Source organism: Muntiacus reevesi, chromosome 5 (genome assembly GCF_963930625.1).
Source record: "Muntiacus reevesi chromosome 5, mMunRee1.1, whole genome shotgun sequence".
Taxonomy (NCBI): Eukaryota; Metazoa; Chordata; class Mammalia; order Artiodactyla; family Cervidae; genus Muntiacus; species Muntiacus reevesi.
The window spans coordinates 109596785-109616630 of NC_089253.1; the positions used below are offsets into that span (position 1 = coordinate 109596785).

The 19846-nt window shown below is 50.8% G+C and overlaps 1 protein-coding gene across 3 annotated transcripts in view; it reads right to left on the bottom strand.

Annotated features, from left to right (window-relative positions):
• Positions 1 to 19846, bottom strand: part of NMNAT2 (nicotinamide nucleotide adenylyltransferase 2) — a 209117-nt gene that overhangs the window by 11154 nt on the left and 178117 nt on the right. For 2 of the 3 annotated variants that reach the window (XM_065936184.1, XM_065936185.1), the window contains 4 exons: positions 18774 to 18900; positions 17444 to 17524; positions 16338 to 16382; positions 11403 to 11479 (listed from right to left, as the gene is read on the bottom strand). In XM_065936184.1, the coding sequence (XP_065792256.1) occupies positions 11403 to 11479; positions 16338 to 16382; positions 17444 to 17524; positions 18774 to 18900 (330 nt within the window). Of the gene's footprint in view, positions 1 to 11402; positions 11480 to 16337; positions 16383 to 17443; positions 17525 to 17556; positions 18223 to 18773; positions 18901 to 19846 lie in introns of those variants that run through there. The other variant, XM_065936186.1, reaches the window with a different exon arrangement.

Sequence of the window (19846 nt, forward strand, 5' to 3'; positions counted from 1 at the left end):
TCCCTGGAATCTCTGAATGTTACAAGATGTGATTAAACTAAGGGTCTTGAAATTGTCCTGGATGATCTAGGTGGGCCCTTATGTAATAACAAGGGTCCTTACAAGAAGGAGGAGAGGGAGATTTACCTCAAGAGAGAGAAGATGATATGAAGGTGGAGCAGAGAAGATGCTACACTGTTAGCCTTGAAGATAGAAGAAGGGGCCATGGCATGCAACAAGTGCAGCTCAAGAAGTCGGAAAAGGAAAGGAAACAGATTCTCCCTGAGGGCCTGAAGAGGGACTACGGCCCTTGACTATGACTTAGTTTTGTCAGTGAAACCCATTTCAGACTTCTGGCTTCCAGAAATGAAAGAAAATAAATGTGTGTAGTTTTAAGCCACCAAGTTTGTAGCCACAGAAACTGTCTGTCTCCATCAGCTCCCACTTGGATTGCTGTGATCTGTTTTCTCTTGCCTTTTTCCAGTCTATTCCCAACAGCCAGACCAATGATGTGAAATATCAGTCAAATTATGCAGTTCCTTGGCTCAAAACCCTTCACTTAAATACCACCTTCTCACAGTGACTTCCACTGGCCACACTATTTCAACCTCCAACCCTTTGCATATAGACCCTCCCCCTCCCCACACCCTCTCAGTCCCCACGTCCTAACTCTTCTTCATTTCCCCATTGCATGTGTCTCTATCTAACACCTTGTATATTTTCTTTGTTTAACCTTACTTTTGCCTCTTTCTCTCTCCCCTATGAAGGTAACTTTCATGAGGGTAGGAAATTTTGTGTTTCATTCATTGCCATGTTCTTGGGTGAAGAGGATCATACATGCGCAATATATACTGTTGAGGAAGAGGACTCCTGCAGAGTCCTCTCTAGGAGCTAGTTAGCAGATATATTCTCCCACTTTAGGATATGGAAGGCAGCCCCAGTGTACCTACTGGGAACTCTAAGAGGCTCCAGGAAGTGCCTCTAGAGAGACTTTCAGGTCTCCATGAAAAGCATGGATAATTTTACTTCTGAACATTCCCAAACTTCATCTGATTGATCAGTGGAATCACCTGGGGGAACTTTACAAAGAATAACAGGCCCAGGGATTTTGATATAATGTGTCTACAATCAACCAGAGCCTCTGTCTTTACAAAGCTCCCTAATCCTCCCGAGGTACACCCACTTTGGGATTATTGTCGCTTAAAAGCGACAGTATAGACAGGGACTTCCCTGGTGGTGCGGTGGATGCGAGGGCTTCCCTGGTAGCTCAGCTGGTAAAGAATCTGCCTGCAATGCAGGAGACCTGGGTTCGATTCCTGAGTCAGGAAAAGAAAATGGCAACCCACTCCAGTATTCTTGCCTGGGAAAGCCCGTGGACAGAGGAGCTTGGCTACAGTCCATGGGGTCACAAAGAGTTGGACACAACTGAGTGACTCAGCACAGCACAGTGGGTGGGAAGCCACCTGCCAATGTAGGGGACACGGGTTTGACCCCTGGTCCAGGAGGATTCTGCCTGCCCCAGGGCGGCTAAGCCCGCGTACCACAACTACTGCAGCCCGCCTGCTGCAGCTACTGAACCCACTTGCCCTCCAGCCGGTGCTCCCCGACAGAAGCCACTGCAATGAGGAGCCCCAATACCTCGAGCAGCCCCCGCTCGCCACAACTAGAGAAAGCCCTTGAGCAGCAGTGAAGACCCAGTGCAACCAAAAATAAATAAATAAACACAAATTTACAAAACAATATAGGCAACTGTCTAAGCTGCTAATACCCTGGCTTGGTGTAGGATGAAGTCAAAATGAGATACCTGTGGGATGCGCACTCTGCGAACTCCAGCAAAAATGAGGCCATCCCCCTACCCCATGCCTTAGAGAGATGAGGGCAGACATCTGATCCTAGGAAATAGAGAGTTTCTCAAGCTCTCCCTGCCCACGGAGCCCTGGGATGGAGCTTCTATTCCAGCTCGAGTGGCCCAACACCTCCTGTGTCTTTACGGAGACGTCTCTGTTGGTCTTGGTCTTGCCTGCGGGAGGGGAGGTGGGTGGGCAGAGGCATTCTGATTGGCAAGTCCCTCTCCTGACGTGACTGCTGTAACCTCATTCTGCCACACTGCGGTGAGCAGGATTGGGGTATAGTCTTCTCCCCTGCCCGCAGTAGACAGTGGTCTCTCAGGGTAGCTCTGGCCTGTGTCCTGTCTCAGAGGTGGGGGGTCTGTGCCATTCATCCTGCTCAACCCACTGCTCCCAGGCTCAGCTTTGATCATATCTTTTCGTCGTCCGGGGCAAAGGCTCCCTGGGGGCTGCAGGGGTAGGACTGGGGAGACGAAGTGGGAGGGGGCAGACTCTGTTCCACCCCCATGTGGGGAATCTGAGGAAAGGATATGACACGTGTTGGGGCAGGAAGCAGCTTGGCCTTGGGAGGGAGAACACTCAGGGCAACTGGGCAGCAGATCTCTTGGAAGGAATGCGGAATTACCATCTTCCCTCAGGAGGCAGAATTTCCAGATCTGCCCTACTGGGTTCCATGGATACCTGGCCGGGAAGATGCCCTGTGGTCTTAGTTGGGAGCTTCCCAGCACCCCAGGGCTGAGTGTGACAGATATGGCTTCCTCTCTTGGCTCAATCATTATCTAGTGGGAGACATTAAACAAATGATGAATGATTTCAACAGTATTGCTCTGAAAGATAAGGCAGGTTACTATTAAGTGGTCCTACTCTTAAAATCTTGTAGTGGTTAATTGTCCTCTGGGTAACTAACAAAAATTTGGGCCACATCCCACTGTGGAGGCTGAACTCCTTCAACCAAGCTGTTTCCAGGTACTCTTATGTTTTTTCATTCAAAAAACTTAGATTGAGTGTATATGGTGAACCGGGCACTGTCCTGCTGTTGCCCAATAAGATGGACAAGTTTAGTGTGCTCACAGAACTCACCTACAGTCAGGAGAGATCATAAACAAATAAATATGTAAATAAGGAAACATCAGGTGGAGCTAAGTACAATGCTGAATGACCTTGAAAACAAAATGACCTTGAAGCCCAAACCTAAATGGCAAGAAGGAGCCAGGCACAGGAATACCTGGGAAAAGAACATTCCCAGTGAGGCCACAGCTAGCGCAAAGGCCCTGAGGTGCGAAAAACTATTCAAACAAGGAAATCAAGTGTAACTGGAGCACAGAGAGAGGTAGGGGAAGTACAGAAGAACCAGATCATGATAAAGATGGGATTTCATTCCAAATGCAAAGAGAAACCATTAGAGCATTTTAAACAGAGGGCTTGACTTCCTTTAGCAGCAGAATCCAATTTACATTGACTTGCCCAGGCAAGTCTAACTGGTAAGACCCTCTGTGGAATCATTCTGAGTTCAGAGTTCGAAATCCTGACCATCTCCCCAGACAGTCCTTCATTCTCAAGGGAGAGAACCTGAGTCTCTCGGGCTCACTTGTACTTGTTCTCCAGATGAGAATATTCAGGGAAGAACAGGGGACTACCAGCAGGAAGGGGAAGCAACATTTATCAGGGTACCTGCTATGTACCAGGCATAGTACTAGGAGATTTATTGATTAATGCATTTAATCCTTACAACAACCATTTTCTGAGATGTGTGCTTCAGTTCCCACTTTATAGATGGGGAAACCAAGACTCAGGGACATACAGTAACTAGTCCACGCTGCACAGCTAGTAAGTGAATTTGAATCCACTCTTGTCCCCTTAAAGGCTCTTTTTACCACATCATGCCTAATTTAGATACATTAAAAAAAATTTTTATGTTGTATTGGGGTATAGACAATTAACAATGTTGTGATAGTTTTCAGGTGAACAACGAAGGGACTCAGCCATACATAAACATGGATCCATTCCCCTCCAAGTTCCCCTCCCATCCAGGCTGCCACATAACATTGAGCAGAGTTCCATGTGTTCCAATAGGTCCTTGTTGGTTATCTATTTTAAATATAGCAGTGTGTACATGCCTATCCCAAACTCCCTAACTGTCCCCTCTCTCCATCCTTCCACTCCCCCCTCACCTCACTCTGGGCAACCATAAGCTCATTCTCAAAGTCTGTGAGTATGTTTCTGTTTTGTAAATAAGTTCTAGATCCATTTTAAGACTCGCAGTTTAGTGACTTAAAATTTTTTGGTTTGAAAATATAATCTTTTTTTTTCTCCAGGCTTATGGTGAGCTATGTCCTCAGTTCATTACTCCACATCGCCCCCTAGAGTATGTAATTTTGTGTACTTCTGAGTAGGTTAAACCAGATGTGAGAGCATCCAGCAGAAGCCACGCAGTAGGTGAGGGGCATCTGAAACATGCTCCTCCCATTTCAGGCAAGAATCCTCCACCCTTGTTCTGCACCCTGCTTCTCTCTGGAGGGAGGGCTGAGCAGAGGCTAGTGCGGGAATGCATTTTCAGGATGGCTTCCTTAGTGCAAATAAATGAATGACCCTTCCAGGGGATTTCCCAGAGGAACCCCACGCCCATTTCCAATCTGCCTGGGGGTGTGGGAAGGCAAGGGATTCCAGCCTCAAGTCAAAAGCCTGAAAACCAAAGCAACAGCGCCTTTCACACGAGAAACCTATCTCCCAGGGTAGGGGGTAAGCTGCTTTTCCCTGGGCTGGAAAAGTGGGATCAGGCTTATCAGTGCGGGGGCCTAATCCCCGGGGTGGAAGTGTCCATCGGGCTTCCTGGCTGGGGCGGGACTGTCTGATAAAAACCATCTGAGCCTGAAAAGCCAAATGTTTGTCTTTGCTCCATTTGTCCTGGAGCCCTGGGATTTCTTCTGGAGTGGCCAGTGCCCCAGGCTCTTCCTCTGTTTATTTTCTTTGGTTGTTTTCCCATAGCTGGTGGATGTAGGAAGCAGTTAGCCCATGCCTGGTTGGCTGGAAAAATGTAGAACACAGCCAATTAGAGCCAGCCTGTGGAATGCTGGGCTTTCAGAAGTACAAAAAGAAAGAAAAAGAAAAAAAATAAAATACAACCTTCCTCATCAGCCCATCTCTGGTGCCTGATGTTCCACCTCCAGGTGTTCATTCCTTTGAGTTAAATATTGACCCCTGCTTATTTAAAATGCAAATACCATTTTCAAGTGGCAAATACATGTAATCATTAAACTGAAATGATTTTGTCTGCTTGCTGAAAAGTCAGAAGCTTCCCAGGCAAAGACCAAGATAAACCTTCTGTTTCAGCCAATGAGAACTATCTCCCCAAAAGGTCTTATTCCTACCACTGGATCTTTGACAGCCTTCTCTCAACCCCCAAAGCCCCTCTCTTTGCACTCACTCAATCCAATCCTGCCCATCATTCAAAGCCCAGCTCAAGTTGCTGAAAGAAAGTGAAAGTGAAGTCACTCAGTCGTGTGGGACTCTTTTCAACCCCATGAACTGTAGCCTACCACTCTTCTCTGTCCATGGGATTTTCCAGGCAAGAGTACTGGAGTGGGTTGCCATTTCCTCTCCAGAGGATCTTCCCAACTCAGGGATCAAACCCAGGTCTCCCGCATTGTAGGCAGATGCTTTACCATCTGAGCCACCAGGGAAGTTGGGCTGCTCAGCTGCTATGAAATACATGTCATTCTTCCCACTTGTCTGTCTAGGTAATACCTGCGTTAGGGAACTGAACATATGCAAAGTCCTGCTCTGCTGTTAATAGCTAAGTGGTCTTGGACAAGTCCTGTTTCCCAGGCGGTGCAGTGGTAAGGAATCCACCTACCAATGCAGGAAATGAGGGTTCGATCCCTGGGGTTGGGAAGATCCCTTGGAAGAAGAAATGGCAACCAACTCCAGTATTCCTGCCTGGGAAATCCCATGGACAGAGGAAACTGGTGGACTGCAGTCCACGGGGTCGCAAAGAGTTGGACACCACTGAGCACACACACGCACACACGCTCTGACACGTCCAGCCCAAGTGAGCCCTGGTTTCCAAATCTATAAATGGGAATCGAGATTCCACTTTCAGGAGTGTTCGGGGGTTAACTGAGATGAGCCATCAGAAACAAGAAAAGTGTTTATTATCTGTCTCCCCCACAGAAAGCAAAGTGCACGTGTTCGGAAACTTGATGTGTTCTGTTTTCTTTGTTCCTTCAGCCCTAGAACAGTGTTTGACACATGACAGGTACTCAATAAATATTTTAAAACCAATGAATAAATAACAGCCAACATTTATTGACTGCTCACTAAGTTCAAGAACTCTTTTAAACTTTCTGTATGTTTCATTTCATGTACTATAATGAACTAATAGAATAAAAACTGTAAGATATTTTTAGCAAGTGCTGCAAGGACAAATAAAGTACTTACATTCATACTGGGCACTCAGTATTAGCTGAAAGATTGATGGAAGGAAAGAATGCCTGAATCAGAATTAATTTGCCAGATTGCCTTCCATTATACTATAATGGAAAAAGCAGCTGGCAGCATAAGATCACCAGACGATGGGCTTTGTTTGAGGAACGGGAGGCGGGTAAGAGTTTCCTGTCACAAATCTGTCCATGACTTGACCCTTTAGGCTTTGGCCTTGACTTCTCCCAGACCCTGGTCCATGCCTGGATACCTGCTTCCCTGTTGGTGTCAGGATGTGTTTCTGCTGTGGGCTTAGTTGCTCAGTCATGTCCGACTCCGGGACTTTGTCGTCTGCAGCCCACCAGGCTCCCCTGTCCATGGGATTCTCCAGGCAAGAACACTGAAGTGGGTAGCCATTCTCTTCTCCAGGGGCCCTTCCTGACCCAGGGATCACACCTGGGACTCCTGCACTGCAGGTGGACTCTTTACCACCTGAGCCACCAGGGAAACCCAGCGTCAGGATGCAGAACAGCAAAGATCAGGTCTCCTGGGGGAGACTACTCTAATTAAAAGCTTGGGAATGGGATGGGCTGGAGGGACTGGGTCCCCATCTCCAAAAGCGGGTCCAGGAAACTGGATCTTGGTTTCTCTCGGGAATCAAGAATGAAAATGCCAAGTGCCAGACCATGCAGAAGCAACTCTTCTGTGTTCCATGGAGAGAAATGTGATGAATATGTATGGCATTTTCTCTCCATGGAATGAAGGAGAAGGGGTGTGTCACTGGTCAGAGAAGGTCAGAATTCACCATGGGCTAATGGATCTTTGTGTCTATTGGGAAATGCCCAAGGGATGTGCTTGGGTTGGGGTGAGTGGTTGTGTAATTACATTTCTGGATGGAGAGCACAGGTTCAGGAATCCAAAGCAAAAGAAAGAGCAAGACTGACTCAATGGGGAGTCTGTGATTGTGCTAGAGAGGCCTTGGCAGCCCTGATGTGGAACAGACTGTCCCAGCTGCTTCCGACTGGGTGGGGACACTGCTGCTCCATGGCCTCTGATGAGCGTTCTTTACAGAAGGGTGGAGAGGCTCCTATGTTCCCCCCAGACCTGTTTGAACTAGTGGCTTCTCCCCTGCTTTGTTTGTGAGAATTCTGGAGATGACATGGGAGGCTAGAATGCGGAGCAAGGACCTAGGACTTTTCCAAGAAATCTGGCTCTCTTCCCCACCTTCCTGTCCCATCATTGGCAGATTCAGGGCTTCAGGCTCATGGTCACTGAGGACAGGTCTGCGGCCATCAAGTATCGCTCAGGACACAGGGTGATGAAAAGAAATGTGTTCTGATAAAGGGTGGGCTAAATGAATGAAACTGGGGGCAGAAGTGGGTCTCGCATATCTCATCCCTGGTAATCTCATAGTTAGGAACAGAGATCCCGAAAACCAGCTGCTTCCAGGCAAACTCCGGAGGGTAGAACAGAGGCAGGAGGTAGATGGAGCATGCCCCCACCCCACCACCACCACCAGAGGAAGCAACTGGAGTTCATTTCCTATGGACAGAAACTCTAAAACATCAGTAGCAGTACAATCAAGAAAGGAGGCTGAGTCCTGCCTGGATAAGAGATAAGAGACTACACATTTCTCATTCTCAAAGTCAAGGAAACCCTTCCGACTAGAAATTTCCTTAAGAGGTCAAAAGTGGAGTGATGCCAACTATCCATGGGCCTCTTGGGTGAAATCCATCTTGGCTGAGAGATGTGCATACACATGGGAGGCTCCTGAGATATACCAAATACACCCCCAGAACCAGAAAGATTGAAATGATTGGCCAAAGGAAATCTGTAAGAAATGTCTCATAAAAATGATTCAAACTATCACCAGGGCGTGGCTCAATGAATCCGCCCATGTGTCTATCCACACGTACTGTGTTCTTCTACTCCTAATAAACACTTCACTCATTACACTCCTTGCTGTCTTTGTGGGAAATCTTTTCTGCAGAGTTGAAGGGCCAGGGTCTTGTTTCAGACCACTGGTCTAGCGGCTAGGATTCGGTGCTCTCACCTCTGAGACCCGGCCTCAGTCTCTGGCCAGGAACTGAAACCCTGCTTCAAGCCATTGTAGGCTGAGGCCACCTGAGATCAGAACTTTCTATTAGAATCAGGAGGGCTCACCTGAAAGAAAAACCTTTCTTTCCTAGACCGTGAGCTCCAACCTTCCCCCAGTAAGGACAGTGGGATAAATCACTGAGTTGCTAGTTAGTGTCATGCTCCCTGTGTCCACCTTTGTCCAATCCCCACCCTATTTCTAGCAGAAACCAGAGCCTTTATGAAAGGAATTTGCAGGGCAGAAAACAGAATGTTTTGAAGTCACTGGCTTTAAACACACTGATGAGATGTCCCTTGAAGTCCTGAGGAGGGAAGAGAAAATAGGGGCGCTATCGTCAGAGGAGAAAGAAGAGGTTTCGGTGCCCCTTACTCCTTCCACACTAGAATGAAACTAGAGATCTGTGACGCCCACCCCCTGCCCTAAGGGCAAAGCTTCAGAAGAAGACAGGGGCAGGATCATAGGTGGGTGGGGTCCAGCACGGGGCTTCCAGACTCAGTCAGGAGTCCCATTCCCCAGGTGGGCACGGAGGGGAGGGCCACCCACCTCAAGGTCCTGATAGGGAAGATGGGTGTGGCAACCCTGATGAAGAGATGCTCGTGTTCAGAGCCTCTCAGGTTCTGCTGCTCAGCAATGACTGAGACCTATTTCCCATCATCCCTGGGGGTTGTGATCTGGAGTTGAATTTTCATTTGATATGAATAAATTACATGTGATATTTCTGGCATACCTCTGTTGTGGCCTGAGAGTCACACTCATGTGTAAGGAAACAGCTCCATGTTTTTTTCTGTTTTTTTTTTTTTTTTTTTTTTTTTTTGCGTCTATCTCAGATGGCATGATTCTAAGGACCCCACAGAGTCTTCATGGGTGTTCGAGGGTGGGGAGGTTGGCACTCCAGGCTCTAGAAAATCCTCTGGAGTGAGCCCTGAGGGTCTGCTTCACCCAATCGCCCTTCTGCCCGTGCTGTGGACGGGCATCCTCAGCCCCTTCAGCCACACAGACGTGGGGTCCCCGCTTGGTCTGGATCTGCTGCGCCTCTGGGAGTAGCCAGGCTGGGTGTGCTCTGATCCCCGGGGTGACGGCCAGGTGGGAAGACGATTGACTAGATGAGCGTCCACTCCGCCCTCACCGCCACAGCCCCAGGACACCAACAGCTTCCGGTTCCTCAATTTTTCTCTTTTAACCAACGCATTCCTCTTCCGGGTGGCCCCACTTCAGCATCAGGGCCCAACCGGAAGAGGAGTGACCTGGGGTGACCCTGGTCTCTACAAGTCGGACCTGCCGAGGTCAGGAGCAGCCATTTCGGAGAGAAGCTAGAGGCCCTGCGGTCAGCGCAGAGGGGCTGGCTGTGCTTCAGGGGCCCCCAGTTGGGTCCGTTTCAGGCTCCAGAAAGCCCGTGTCTGCCCCTGAGAGGCACACGTTACCAGTCACATGGAGCGAGGAGGCCCCGGAGCCGTCCTGCTCACGCGGTGGCCCTTCAGGCTGCTGCCCTGTCACTTTATCCCTGCAAATCCCCTCCCTGGCTGCCAGGGCCTCCCCGTGGGAAGGGGCCTCAGGCTACTGCTTGGATTTGCCTGGATTCTTGAAAGAGCTTTGCTGAAATCTTGTACAGAACTTCGCCCGCATTACTTTGTCCTTTCAAAGCAGCTTGCGAAGTAGAGAGGAAAGTAAAAGTTAATTAAGCCACTTAATCCAGAATTGAAAAGAGGTTTAAAATTTCACCTGCAAGAAATCGTTCAGGCGTGGAGAGGAAAGGGCTTACACAGTATAATTCGTCTCCCCTGAAACTCTCCCTCTCTGCTTGGTTATCCCGCAGTGTGTTAGCATTTATGCCCTTCACCTTGAACGTCTATATGTTTATCGATGTGCCTATTTGGGTAGATTCACTTATTAGCAGTTCTTGTATGTCGCCGGTGTGTCACGTGCTAGGCTGGGCACTTTACATGGACAATCTCGTTTAATTCTTCCCAAACCCTGTGAAAGGGGTACTATTACGATGCCCATTTTTGAGATGGGAAAAACTTGTAATATATCTCATCATGAGCTGTGCTGGAGCAGAACTAAGATCTTGAGTTTCACCCTGAAGGTTGTCTCTTCCTCTCTCTCTTCAGAGACATATATGTACATGAAAAAATTTCATGAGCTGGCATCTCGCCACCCAATACTTCGGGGCAGAGACTGTATTGGATATTGCTTTTAAAATCTCAGAATGATACAGATAACATTCTTTAGGTTAAAAAAAACAACGAAGGCTCAAAGGAGTTGAGTGATTTGCATAGGGTCACACAGTAAGTAATAAAAAAAATGTACTAGGTCTAGAATATCTGCCATGAGAAACCCACTTTCAAAGGGCCATGGGTTTGGAAGCTAACATTAGGTCTGACTATCAGATGAATGAATTCATGAAAGAACAAAAATGAATGTATGTCTAAAGGGTGAGGAAATTACGAATTAGCTAGTTTAAGACCATCTCAGCCAGATCTGGTAACAACTTGTCCGCTGAGCTTCTAAACGGTGTAAGTTTCAATTCCTGGTTCCCTAAATCCCAAGTCAGTTGTCAGAAGGATCCTACTGACCTTTTATCATTAACTTCTCCCCTCTTGACTCTTTTTCTCTTGTTAAGGAAATTCTAGGATGGTATTTACCACCTCTTCAAAAGAACCAAAGGAAAACAAAGCACATAATAATTTCAAAAGGGCAAAGACTTTTTCTGTTTTTAAAAAGACCTCCCTCCCCCACCTTTCCCCACCAGCACACATACTCCAAGTGCTATTTAGCGAAGGTATTCTATGACTCAGATTGCTTTTTTCCCAGGGGCTTTCCAGGAGCAAGCATGAGGGGGAGTGAGTGTAAAAATACCGGAGGAGATAAAGCTTGGGGGTAGTGAGAATATTTTTCCATCATGATGTGAATGGATTGCCCTCCTGGGAGCTCACAGGAGATGGGAGACTCAAGCTGGGGAGGGAGGCTGGGTGGGGAGGGAAGGCCAGGGGTCAGAGCTGAGTGCCCTTCCCCATCCTGCCCCACACCAGCTGTGCGCAGGCCATAACCCTGCTACTCACATCTGCCTCGTTCCACAGTCCTGGGATGCAGAAGGACTCCAGAAGGTCACTGCCACACAGCAGCAAGATCCGCAGCTCTGAGGAGAGGGGACAAGGTTAGCAAAGGGAGAGGGAAACGTTCAAATCTCAGCCTTCTTCCTCCGACCAGCACAGAAGCGTCCCGTCCTTGGAGTTACAGAGCCCAGATCTTACAGGCACCGTGCTGTTTGCTGCACTGAAACCTCTGCTCACCCCTCCCCCAGGCTCATTTACAGACCACTCTCACTCCCTGCAGGAGGACCCTCTCTCCCGCGGAATGGAGCAGACAGAGAGAATAACTGTCCTGGTTTGCCGAGACTGAAGGATTTCCAGGACGGGTCTCAAGCTAAACCAGGGTGGCTGGTCACCCAGAGTCTAAGGCAGTCACATGCTTGTGTGAGGTCTAAGAGACTCTCTTTTTTCTCTATATCAAACCAAAGTGCCCGTGGAGTTTGGTTTCTCTGCTGCTGGGCATCCTCTGGGGTTTGTCTGCCATCACGAGCGCGATGAGACAGGGGCAGGGGACATGGAGTGCACCCTCAGTTCACCAGCTGGCTCAGCTCATCAGACGTCCTCCATGTCCATGGCCACCATCCTCAGCAAAGGGCTTGAGAAGCGAGGCTGCCCCACCTTCCCAACTCGCAGGCACATTTCCAGCTTATCACTTGTTTTTCTTCCCTCGTTAAGCCCAGTCTGAATTATCCCAGCGAGGCCACTGTCGCTTAAAACAGGCAGAAAACTGACTCAGGCATGAAAGCTGAGCAACGGGGGTGAAGAAGAACCCTGGGATTCTCAGAGCCATGTGGGGAGAGACCTCCATCTGGGCTGAGATTCGGGCCACGCGTTTGGTTCCCCAGAACCCCAGGCTCTTTCATCAGCTGCTGTGCAGTGCTCAGCTGCTCAGTCGTGTCCGACTCCTTGTGACCCCACGGACAGTAGCCCGCCAGGCTCCTCTGTCCATGGGATTCTCCAGGCAAGAATACTGGAGAGGGTGGCCATGCCCTCCTCCAGGGGATCTTTCCCAACCCAGGGATCAAACCTAGGTCTCCCTCATTGCAGGCAGATTCTTTACGGTCTGAGCCACCAGGCTCTATCATCAGTGGGCTGTGACTGTGGGCATCCTGTTGGCACCAGTGACACAGCCCCGCTCTGAGCCTCCAGAGACCGCTGCCACCCTGTCCCCTGAGGCTGAGAAAGGGCCCGCAGCTCTGCCTGCCTCAGACCCCGTAGCTAGCTCGGGGACCTGCCGAGGACTTTCAGGTGGTGAGCTCACCCAGGCTGCAGGCTCAGTGGGAGACTGCTGGGCTGACGAAAGACAGGGCCAGCATCTCACAGTCCGGGTCGGGACAGCCCATCCTCAGGGAAGTCACCTGCAACCCCGGGGTCTTCACTCCTAACTGTTCCTGCAGCCTCCCCTGTCACACTGTCGTCTAATGTTCTGTTTACATCCAGGGACCTTAATAGATCTTTATATAGCTGAGTGACCTGCGCACAGTAGGGACTCAGGATGTGCTGAACGAGCGAAAGGCAGAGAGGCTGGCCACAGAGGCCATGCGGGCAGGCTGTCTCAGAGCCTTCTGGGTATCCCGGGATGGCAGGGCCGGATGGTGACTGTGGCCTCGGATCTTGCAGCATGGAGGCCCTGGTCATGGCACGCCTCCAGCCTCCGGATGGCCGAGAGGAGCCAGACCCGGCTGACTGGGGTTCCTGATGTTCCCTGTCCCCTGCTCGGAGCCGCCAAGAGTTCCAGGTCAGCTCTGTTGAAAGGCTGCAGCTCTATAACCGTGGGCCTAAAAACTTCGGTTAGGAGGGAGGCCATATCCAGGAGACATGCTAGCACTCAGCTATCATGGCACTTTCTGTATCAGTGGTTATCAACCGGGGGTGATTCTGTCTCCAGAATCTGGCATGGTCAGGAGACGTGTTTTTTGTCGTCAAGGCTGGAGAGAGAGGTGTGCTACCGGCACGTAGTGCTGGCAGGGCAGAAACGCTGCTCAAAAGTCCACACGGCACACAGCAGCCCCCACACCTCAGGGTTATGCCTGTTTCCTATGACAACAGCGGCGAGGTGGAGAAACCCTGCTCTGCAGTCACGGAAATGAATCTCTTCTCTATTCCCGATCCAGAGACTCACTTTCTCACTCGAGTATAACGTAGGATTATTTTTAAAGCCAAAGCAGAGCAAGCTTAAGCAGGGGGTTTCCACCTTTGCTTGCAGCACCGGAACGGATGGATTTGTCACAGACCAGAGGTCCCGGCAGGGCTTGGGATTCCCACGTGTGGCCGCTGGAGGGCAGCAGTGGTTTCTCCGCTTTACCCTAGGAGATGAAGGCGCACATTCTCAGCCCCAAGTCTTGGGTCTGGGGCAGGCCTCGTTAAAAAAGTGGAAATGGCGCCATAGATGCTAACTGAGGCAGGAGGTATGGCTTTTTCCTTCTCATGAAGCGTGCATGGGGATTTCAGAAAGAGGAGGTGTGAGCCAGAGGGCCTCATGGCACGGGGGTCTGGCGGCCAGGCTACTCCTCTGGGCCCCACTTCCTTCCCCAGTTCAGGATCCAGGGAGCCAGCGTCAGCTCTCCTTGGTCACACTCTCCTCCCAGGAATCCTGCTTCTGTGAAGCCCCAGGCCCTGAGGCCCCTTCCAGCTCCCATCACAGCCTGCGGTAGCCGCCACCTGTACCATGCCAGGCCACGAATCCATCCACACAGCTGTGGCCACTCAGCTTTCCTTTCTCAGAAAGAGGGGGTCAGATGGGGCCAAGCCTCACAAGGAATGCTAGGAGCGTGGCCGTGCAAACAGCCACTGCGTTGCCTCTGGGTCTGAGGGGGGACTCCCCAGGCTGCACCCTGATACACGGGCCCTGGGTGCTGGGAGGTGAACGAGGTCCCAGGTGAAGCTGGCTCACAATACATTCTTCCTGGAGCAAGGTATGGGAGGAAAACACACACTGGAATACAGCTGAAAGTTTGAAGACTGCTCTGAGCGCAGCTGGTCAAGAAGACTTTGTCCCTGAGACGACAGTTCCTGGCCAGGTGTGGAACCGCCAGGCAGGGGGAGTACAAGGCTTTTGGGTGTTTGTGGCTGTGGCACCTGGGGGGTGAATGCTCCTGCTGGCTTTGGGGAGCATCCAGAAGTACTCTTTCCTGTGGCCTTCAGACAGCCAGGTGCTGGCAAATAAAAGCTATTAAAACTTAAGGAATCGAGGAGTTTTGAGGACTTATCACCTCTGTTTGGAATACAAGGTATTTAACTTCTGTGCTGTGATTAGTCACTCAGTCGTGTCTGGACTCTTTGCAACCCCATGGGCTAGGGAGAAGTCCATGGAATTCTCCAGGCAAGAATACTGAAGTGGGTTTCCATGCCCTCCTCCAGGAGATCTTCTCAACCCAGGGATCGAACCCAGGTCTCCTTCATTGCAGGTGGGTTCTTTACTGTCTGAGCCATCAGGGAAGCCCAAGAATACTGGAGTGGGTAGCCTATCTCTTCTCCAGGGGAATTTCCTGACCCAGGAATTGAGGGGTCTCTTGCATTGCAGGCGGTTTCTTTACCAGCTGAGTTACCCACGAAGCCTTAGCTTAATTTAGCATAATTTAATTTTTCTGATTGACTGAGTTTAACACCCAGCTGGTAAAATTCCTGAAAATTTTCAAATGGTTCTAGCGGGTTGTATGAGCCAACTCAGGTGCATCACTGCCGAGGATCAGAGGACAAGACCCAGAGAAGTTCCTTGAAATGATGTCACATCGGTTGGGCCTCCTGGGAGAACCCAGTGCCTCCATCCCTAGGAGGGGGGCCCGGAGTATCTTTGCAGCTGGAAGTTGAAGATTGAGCATGTCCACTGGATACCCGGCTGCCCCCCCAATCCTAGCACCATGGAGATGACACCCTGGCCCCCTGCCTCCCTTCCTCCTCGACCGTCCCTATTGGTTCAAGGTTGGAAACTGGAAACCTGAGAAATGGCAGTGTGTGTGTGTTAATCACTCAGTCGTGTCCGACTCTTTGCAATCCCATGGATTGTAGCCCGCCAGGCTCCTCTGTCCATGGGATTCTCCAGGCAAGAGTACTGAAGTGGTTTGCCGTTTCCTTCTCCAAAATGGCATTAGTCAGCCCCAGAGTCAAAAGAACGAGGGCTAGACCTTCAGCTCTCCTGCAGAGTTGAATCTGGGTTTGTAGGAGAAAGAGACCCAAAGATGGGTATTCTCATCCTTGCTGAGTCCTTCGGGGACTTCCCGCTGTCACTGACCCTCCTTGTCACCCAGGGCCTGCAGCAGCTCCAGCTCCAGTCTCGTTGTCCATCTGAGCTTTTCTGGCTTCAGACACTTCTGTCTCTAAGCTACTCTGGAACCTTGGGAAAACGTGCTTCCTGGCTTGTTTCCTAGGGTTGCTCAGCACTCATCTCACTTCGAGGGGAGTCAGTACCTTCCCATCCTGACAGCTCCGTGTAACCACCCTCCATCTGATCTGGCCCGGGGTCTTTACTGCCTTCACACAGTCAGGGCCTTATTCCACCCAAGGCTGTGGGGGAGATTGCAGACATGGCTTCAAGCACTGGACCCCTCCGCTGAGGAAGGGAGGGGATCTTCTGTGGGCATGGTGTTGCGAGCAAGAGGAGAATCTCTGGCTGGCAAGGAACTCAACTTCCGTGTCTTTTGGATGAGATAAAGAAGCTCTGAAGGGGAAACTGCCCACGGATCCCATCCTACCTCCGGGGAACCTGCCGGAGTCCAGTTGGGAGATGGTAACTCCCAACTGGAAGATAAGTAAGAATATGCTCTTAGCTTGAAAGCAATTAATTACCCTTCCAAGAGCAGACCCTGCTCAAACGCCCCCCAGGGGTTGCAAGCCTCTCCCCTCCCCAACTGTGCCCATTTGAAGGCAGGAGGCCCCGAACATTCCCACTTTCCCAGCCCCACTCACCTATCTCTTCGTACCGCATCACCGTGCCCAGGTTGGCATTCTCATCTAGGGAGGCAAGAGGAAAGGCAGAAGCATCAGGGAACCGGCCTCCTGGTACCTGACTCTCAGTCTGCCCGAGGGGCTTCTCAGAGGGAGAACGTGGGCTGGGATGGGTGGGTGCCAGTAGGGACATCTGAGTAGCATAAACGGAGAGGGAACACTTCCTCAGGCTCCAGAGCAGGAGTCACTGTTCTGGGAATTCAGAACTAGACCGCCTGGCTGGGTAGCCAGTGACGGACACGCACGCACTCACGCCGAGCGCCTTCTGTTTGCTTTTGTATTGGGGTGGGAGGAGGCTGGCCCCAAGAGCAGCATCCTCAAACCTAGGGAGGCAGTTGGCAGAGTCACAAGGAGGTGGGCCTCTCTTGTTCAGGGTTACCTGGCTCAGAGAATAAGCAAAACTGAGCAGGCTGAGATTTTTCATATGGCAGAAGGCACAGCCCCGGGGAGATGCGAAAGAGACAGAGGCTCTGCCATGGGCTCTGCCATGACACCCTGGCCCCCTGCCTCCCTTCCTCCTCGACCATCTCAGGTGGTTCAAGATTGGAAGTTGGAAACCTGAGAGGTGGCAGTAGTCAGCCCCAGAGTCAAAAGAATGAGGGCTAGACCTTCAGCTCTCCTGCAGAGTCGAATTTGGGTTTGTAGCAGAAAGAGACCCAAAGGTGGATATTCTCATTCATGCTGAGTCCTTTGGGGAGCAGCCAAAAAAGGAGAAAATTAAGAAAAGGGCGTGTATGTTCTTAGCCTCTCAGCAGAAGTGCTGACATGGGCAGAGCCGGGAGGGCCTTGAGAGGGGCCCCTGGGCCCCTGAGAACTCTCAGGTGGGAGGACACATTCCATGGAGAGAGGGGCCAGCACAGCCCAGAGAAGGAAGGTGAGTGCGGGAGAGCTCTGGGAGCCCCAGGCCAGGATGGTCGCATCCCTAGGCTCACGTCACAGATGGGCTCTGCAGGCCTGGTGACATCTCCTATTCTCCTCAATCATTGTGCTATAAGTGCTCAGGCCCCAGCAGGTGCTAGGGGTGCCTGCTGCATGAAAGAAAAGAGGGGGGGAGTCTGCTCCCTTACCCACAAAGGTGAAGCGCTCCACTGGCGGGCGGACACAGCAGATCCGGCTCAGGCTTTCTCCCACCTTTCCCAGGATCTTGGCTAAGGGAGAGAGCAAGACAGACAGGGACAAACAGGGAGGACCACTCATAACTCACACTCTCATCAGCCCCAACTTTGGACCCCTGGAAACTACCGGGCTGCATGGAGGGATGGGGATTGGGTCATGGGGGTGCAGAAGGAGGGTGGAGAGAAAGTGCAGAAATGTGATGGCCCCATTCCTGCTTCTCATTTCCAGTCCAAGGAACAAGCATTCTGAGCCCTAAATCGGGATCTATTTTCTGGTGGTGTTTATGACAGTGTTGAAAAATTGGAAAATATAGAAGAAGAAAGGATATTAAAAGGAAAATAAGTATCCATAATTCTACCGCTAGAGATAACTGCCACTAAAGTATTCATATATTGTTTATTTTTTTTCCCATTTTTATATGTGTACTATGCAGGTATATCTTGTTGTTTAGTTGCTAAGTTGTGTCCAGCTCTTGCAACTCCACGGACTGTAGCCCACCAGGCTCCTCTGTCCAGGGGATTCTCCAGGCAAGAATACTGGTGTGGGTGGCCATGCCCCCTCCAGGGGATCTTCCTGACCCAGGGATCGAACCCGAGTCTCCTGCAGCTCTGGCAGTGCAGGCAGATTCTTTGCCGACGAGCCATGGGGGAAAGACCTTTGAGCTGTGTAACTGTTGGCAAATCACTTACCTTCTCTGGAACTGTTCTCTCCGTAAGTGGGAATATAATATCTATATCACAGAATTACTGCATTAAATGAGAACCTGTGTAATGCGCAGAGCACTGTGCAAGCAGACACTGCTAGGTGCTGGGTAAGTGCTGGGGGCCCTGGAAGGGATGGCTGAAGGTGGCTGGGGGGCTGGGGTTAGGGGCTGGCAGCAAACTGCCTGGGTTTGACTTCTGTCCCCACTACTTCCTACCGTGTGACCTTGGCAGGATGGGCAACTTCCTTGGAAAAGGCAGAAAAAAATGTTCCCTTTGGTACCTTTAATTCCCAGTTAAGGCAGTCATATTTATGTTAAAATACATACCATCAACCCCTGTCTCTCTCTGTCCCTGAATCTGTCTCTATCACTGTGACTATTTCTCTTTGATGCTGTTTCTTATGGGTTCTCAAAGCATGGTCCCTGGATCATCGACTTTTTAAAAATGCAAATTCTCTTCCTTCTCCCAGACCTACTGAATCAAGTTCTGGGACAACGTTTAGTGATCTGGGTTTTAACAAGAACTCCAGGCGATTCTGAAGTTCGAGAGCCTCTGCTCTACACCAGCGTTCCCCTACCTGCGGTGGGCTTGCTGGGCGCGTTGTTGTTCTGGTAGATGGGCTGGGAGGTCTCATTTCGGGGCTGTCCGATCACAGGTGTCATGGAGGGTGTGTTGACGTTGGAGAGGATGCAGCCAGTCACCCGCTGCGGGGAGGAAGAAGAGCACAGTCAGTGAGGTCTTCTCCAGTTCTCCCCAAACGCTCTTCTGCTTGGCCATCATGGTGAGGTGTCCCAGAGCTGAGAAAGAGGACTGGGGGAAGGTTCTAGACCCTAAGGTCACTCTAGGCTGGCAGGAGGCGAGATGGCTCCCTGGGAGATGCATCGGATGTGTTGTTGAACAGACCTGGGTTCAAGTTTGAGTTCTGCCCCCTTCTGGCTGCGTGACCTTGGATAGTTAACTTACCTGGTCTTGAACCTCAGCTCGAATGCCTCACTGACAGTGGCAACGAGAGCCATCTCTCTGGGTTGTGGAGGGCTTACATGAGCGACCATCCATGGAGCAATTTTGGAACATCTGGCACGTGGCAGAAACTGTGCCTATGTTGTAACCTTCTGTAGAAGGCGCGTGCCTTTCCCGCCTGCTTCGTGGGACTCAAAATGAGGTCATGTCTGCAGAAGGGTTGTGCAAGCTCGGGAAAAGGTCACACAAACACCAGGCGCTATCACCACCTGCCGCCTCTCCAGGCCAGAGATGCCAGCGACAGGGCCAGGCCGGGGAGCGGTGCCAGGCCAGAGATGCCAGCGACAGGGCCAGGCTGGGGAGCGGTGCTGGGCAGAGCAGGATGTCTGCGCTGCAGGAAGGGGGAGGCGGGGCTCTGGGAACTCTGCGCCTGCTCAGAGTGTAAATACACATTCCAGAGCCCAGCGGAAATGCTCTGTGTATTATCCATTGTCCTGTGTTATCTGGCCGGCTGCTTCTCCTAGTGCCACAGCAAACACAGACCTGATAGCGCAGCATTCTTCACAGCTGACCCAGAAACACCCCCCCCACCCCCCGCCCCCCGGCCTGTGGTGGGGTGGGAGAGCAGCTTCTGGGCCGCAGAAAAACAAAGGATGAATTTTCAATCTGCTGAGCTTCACAGGGCTGTTG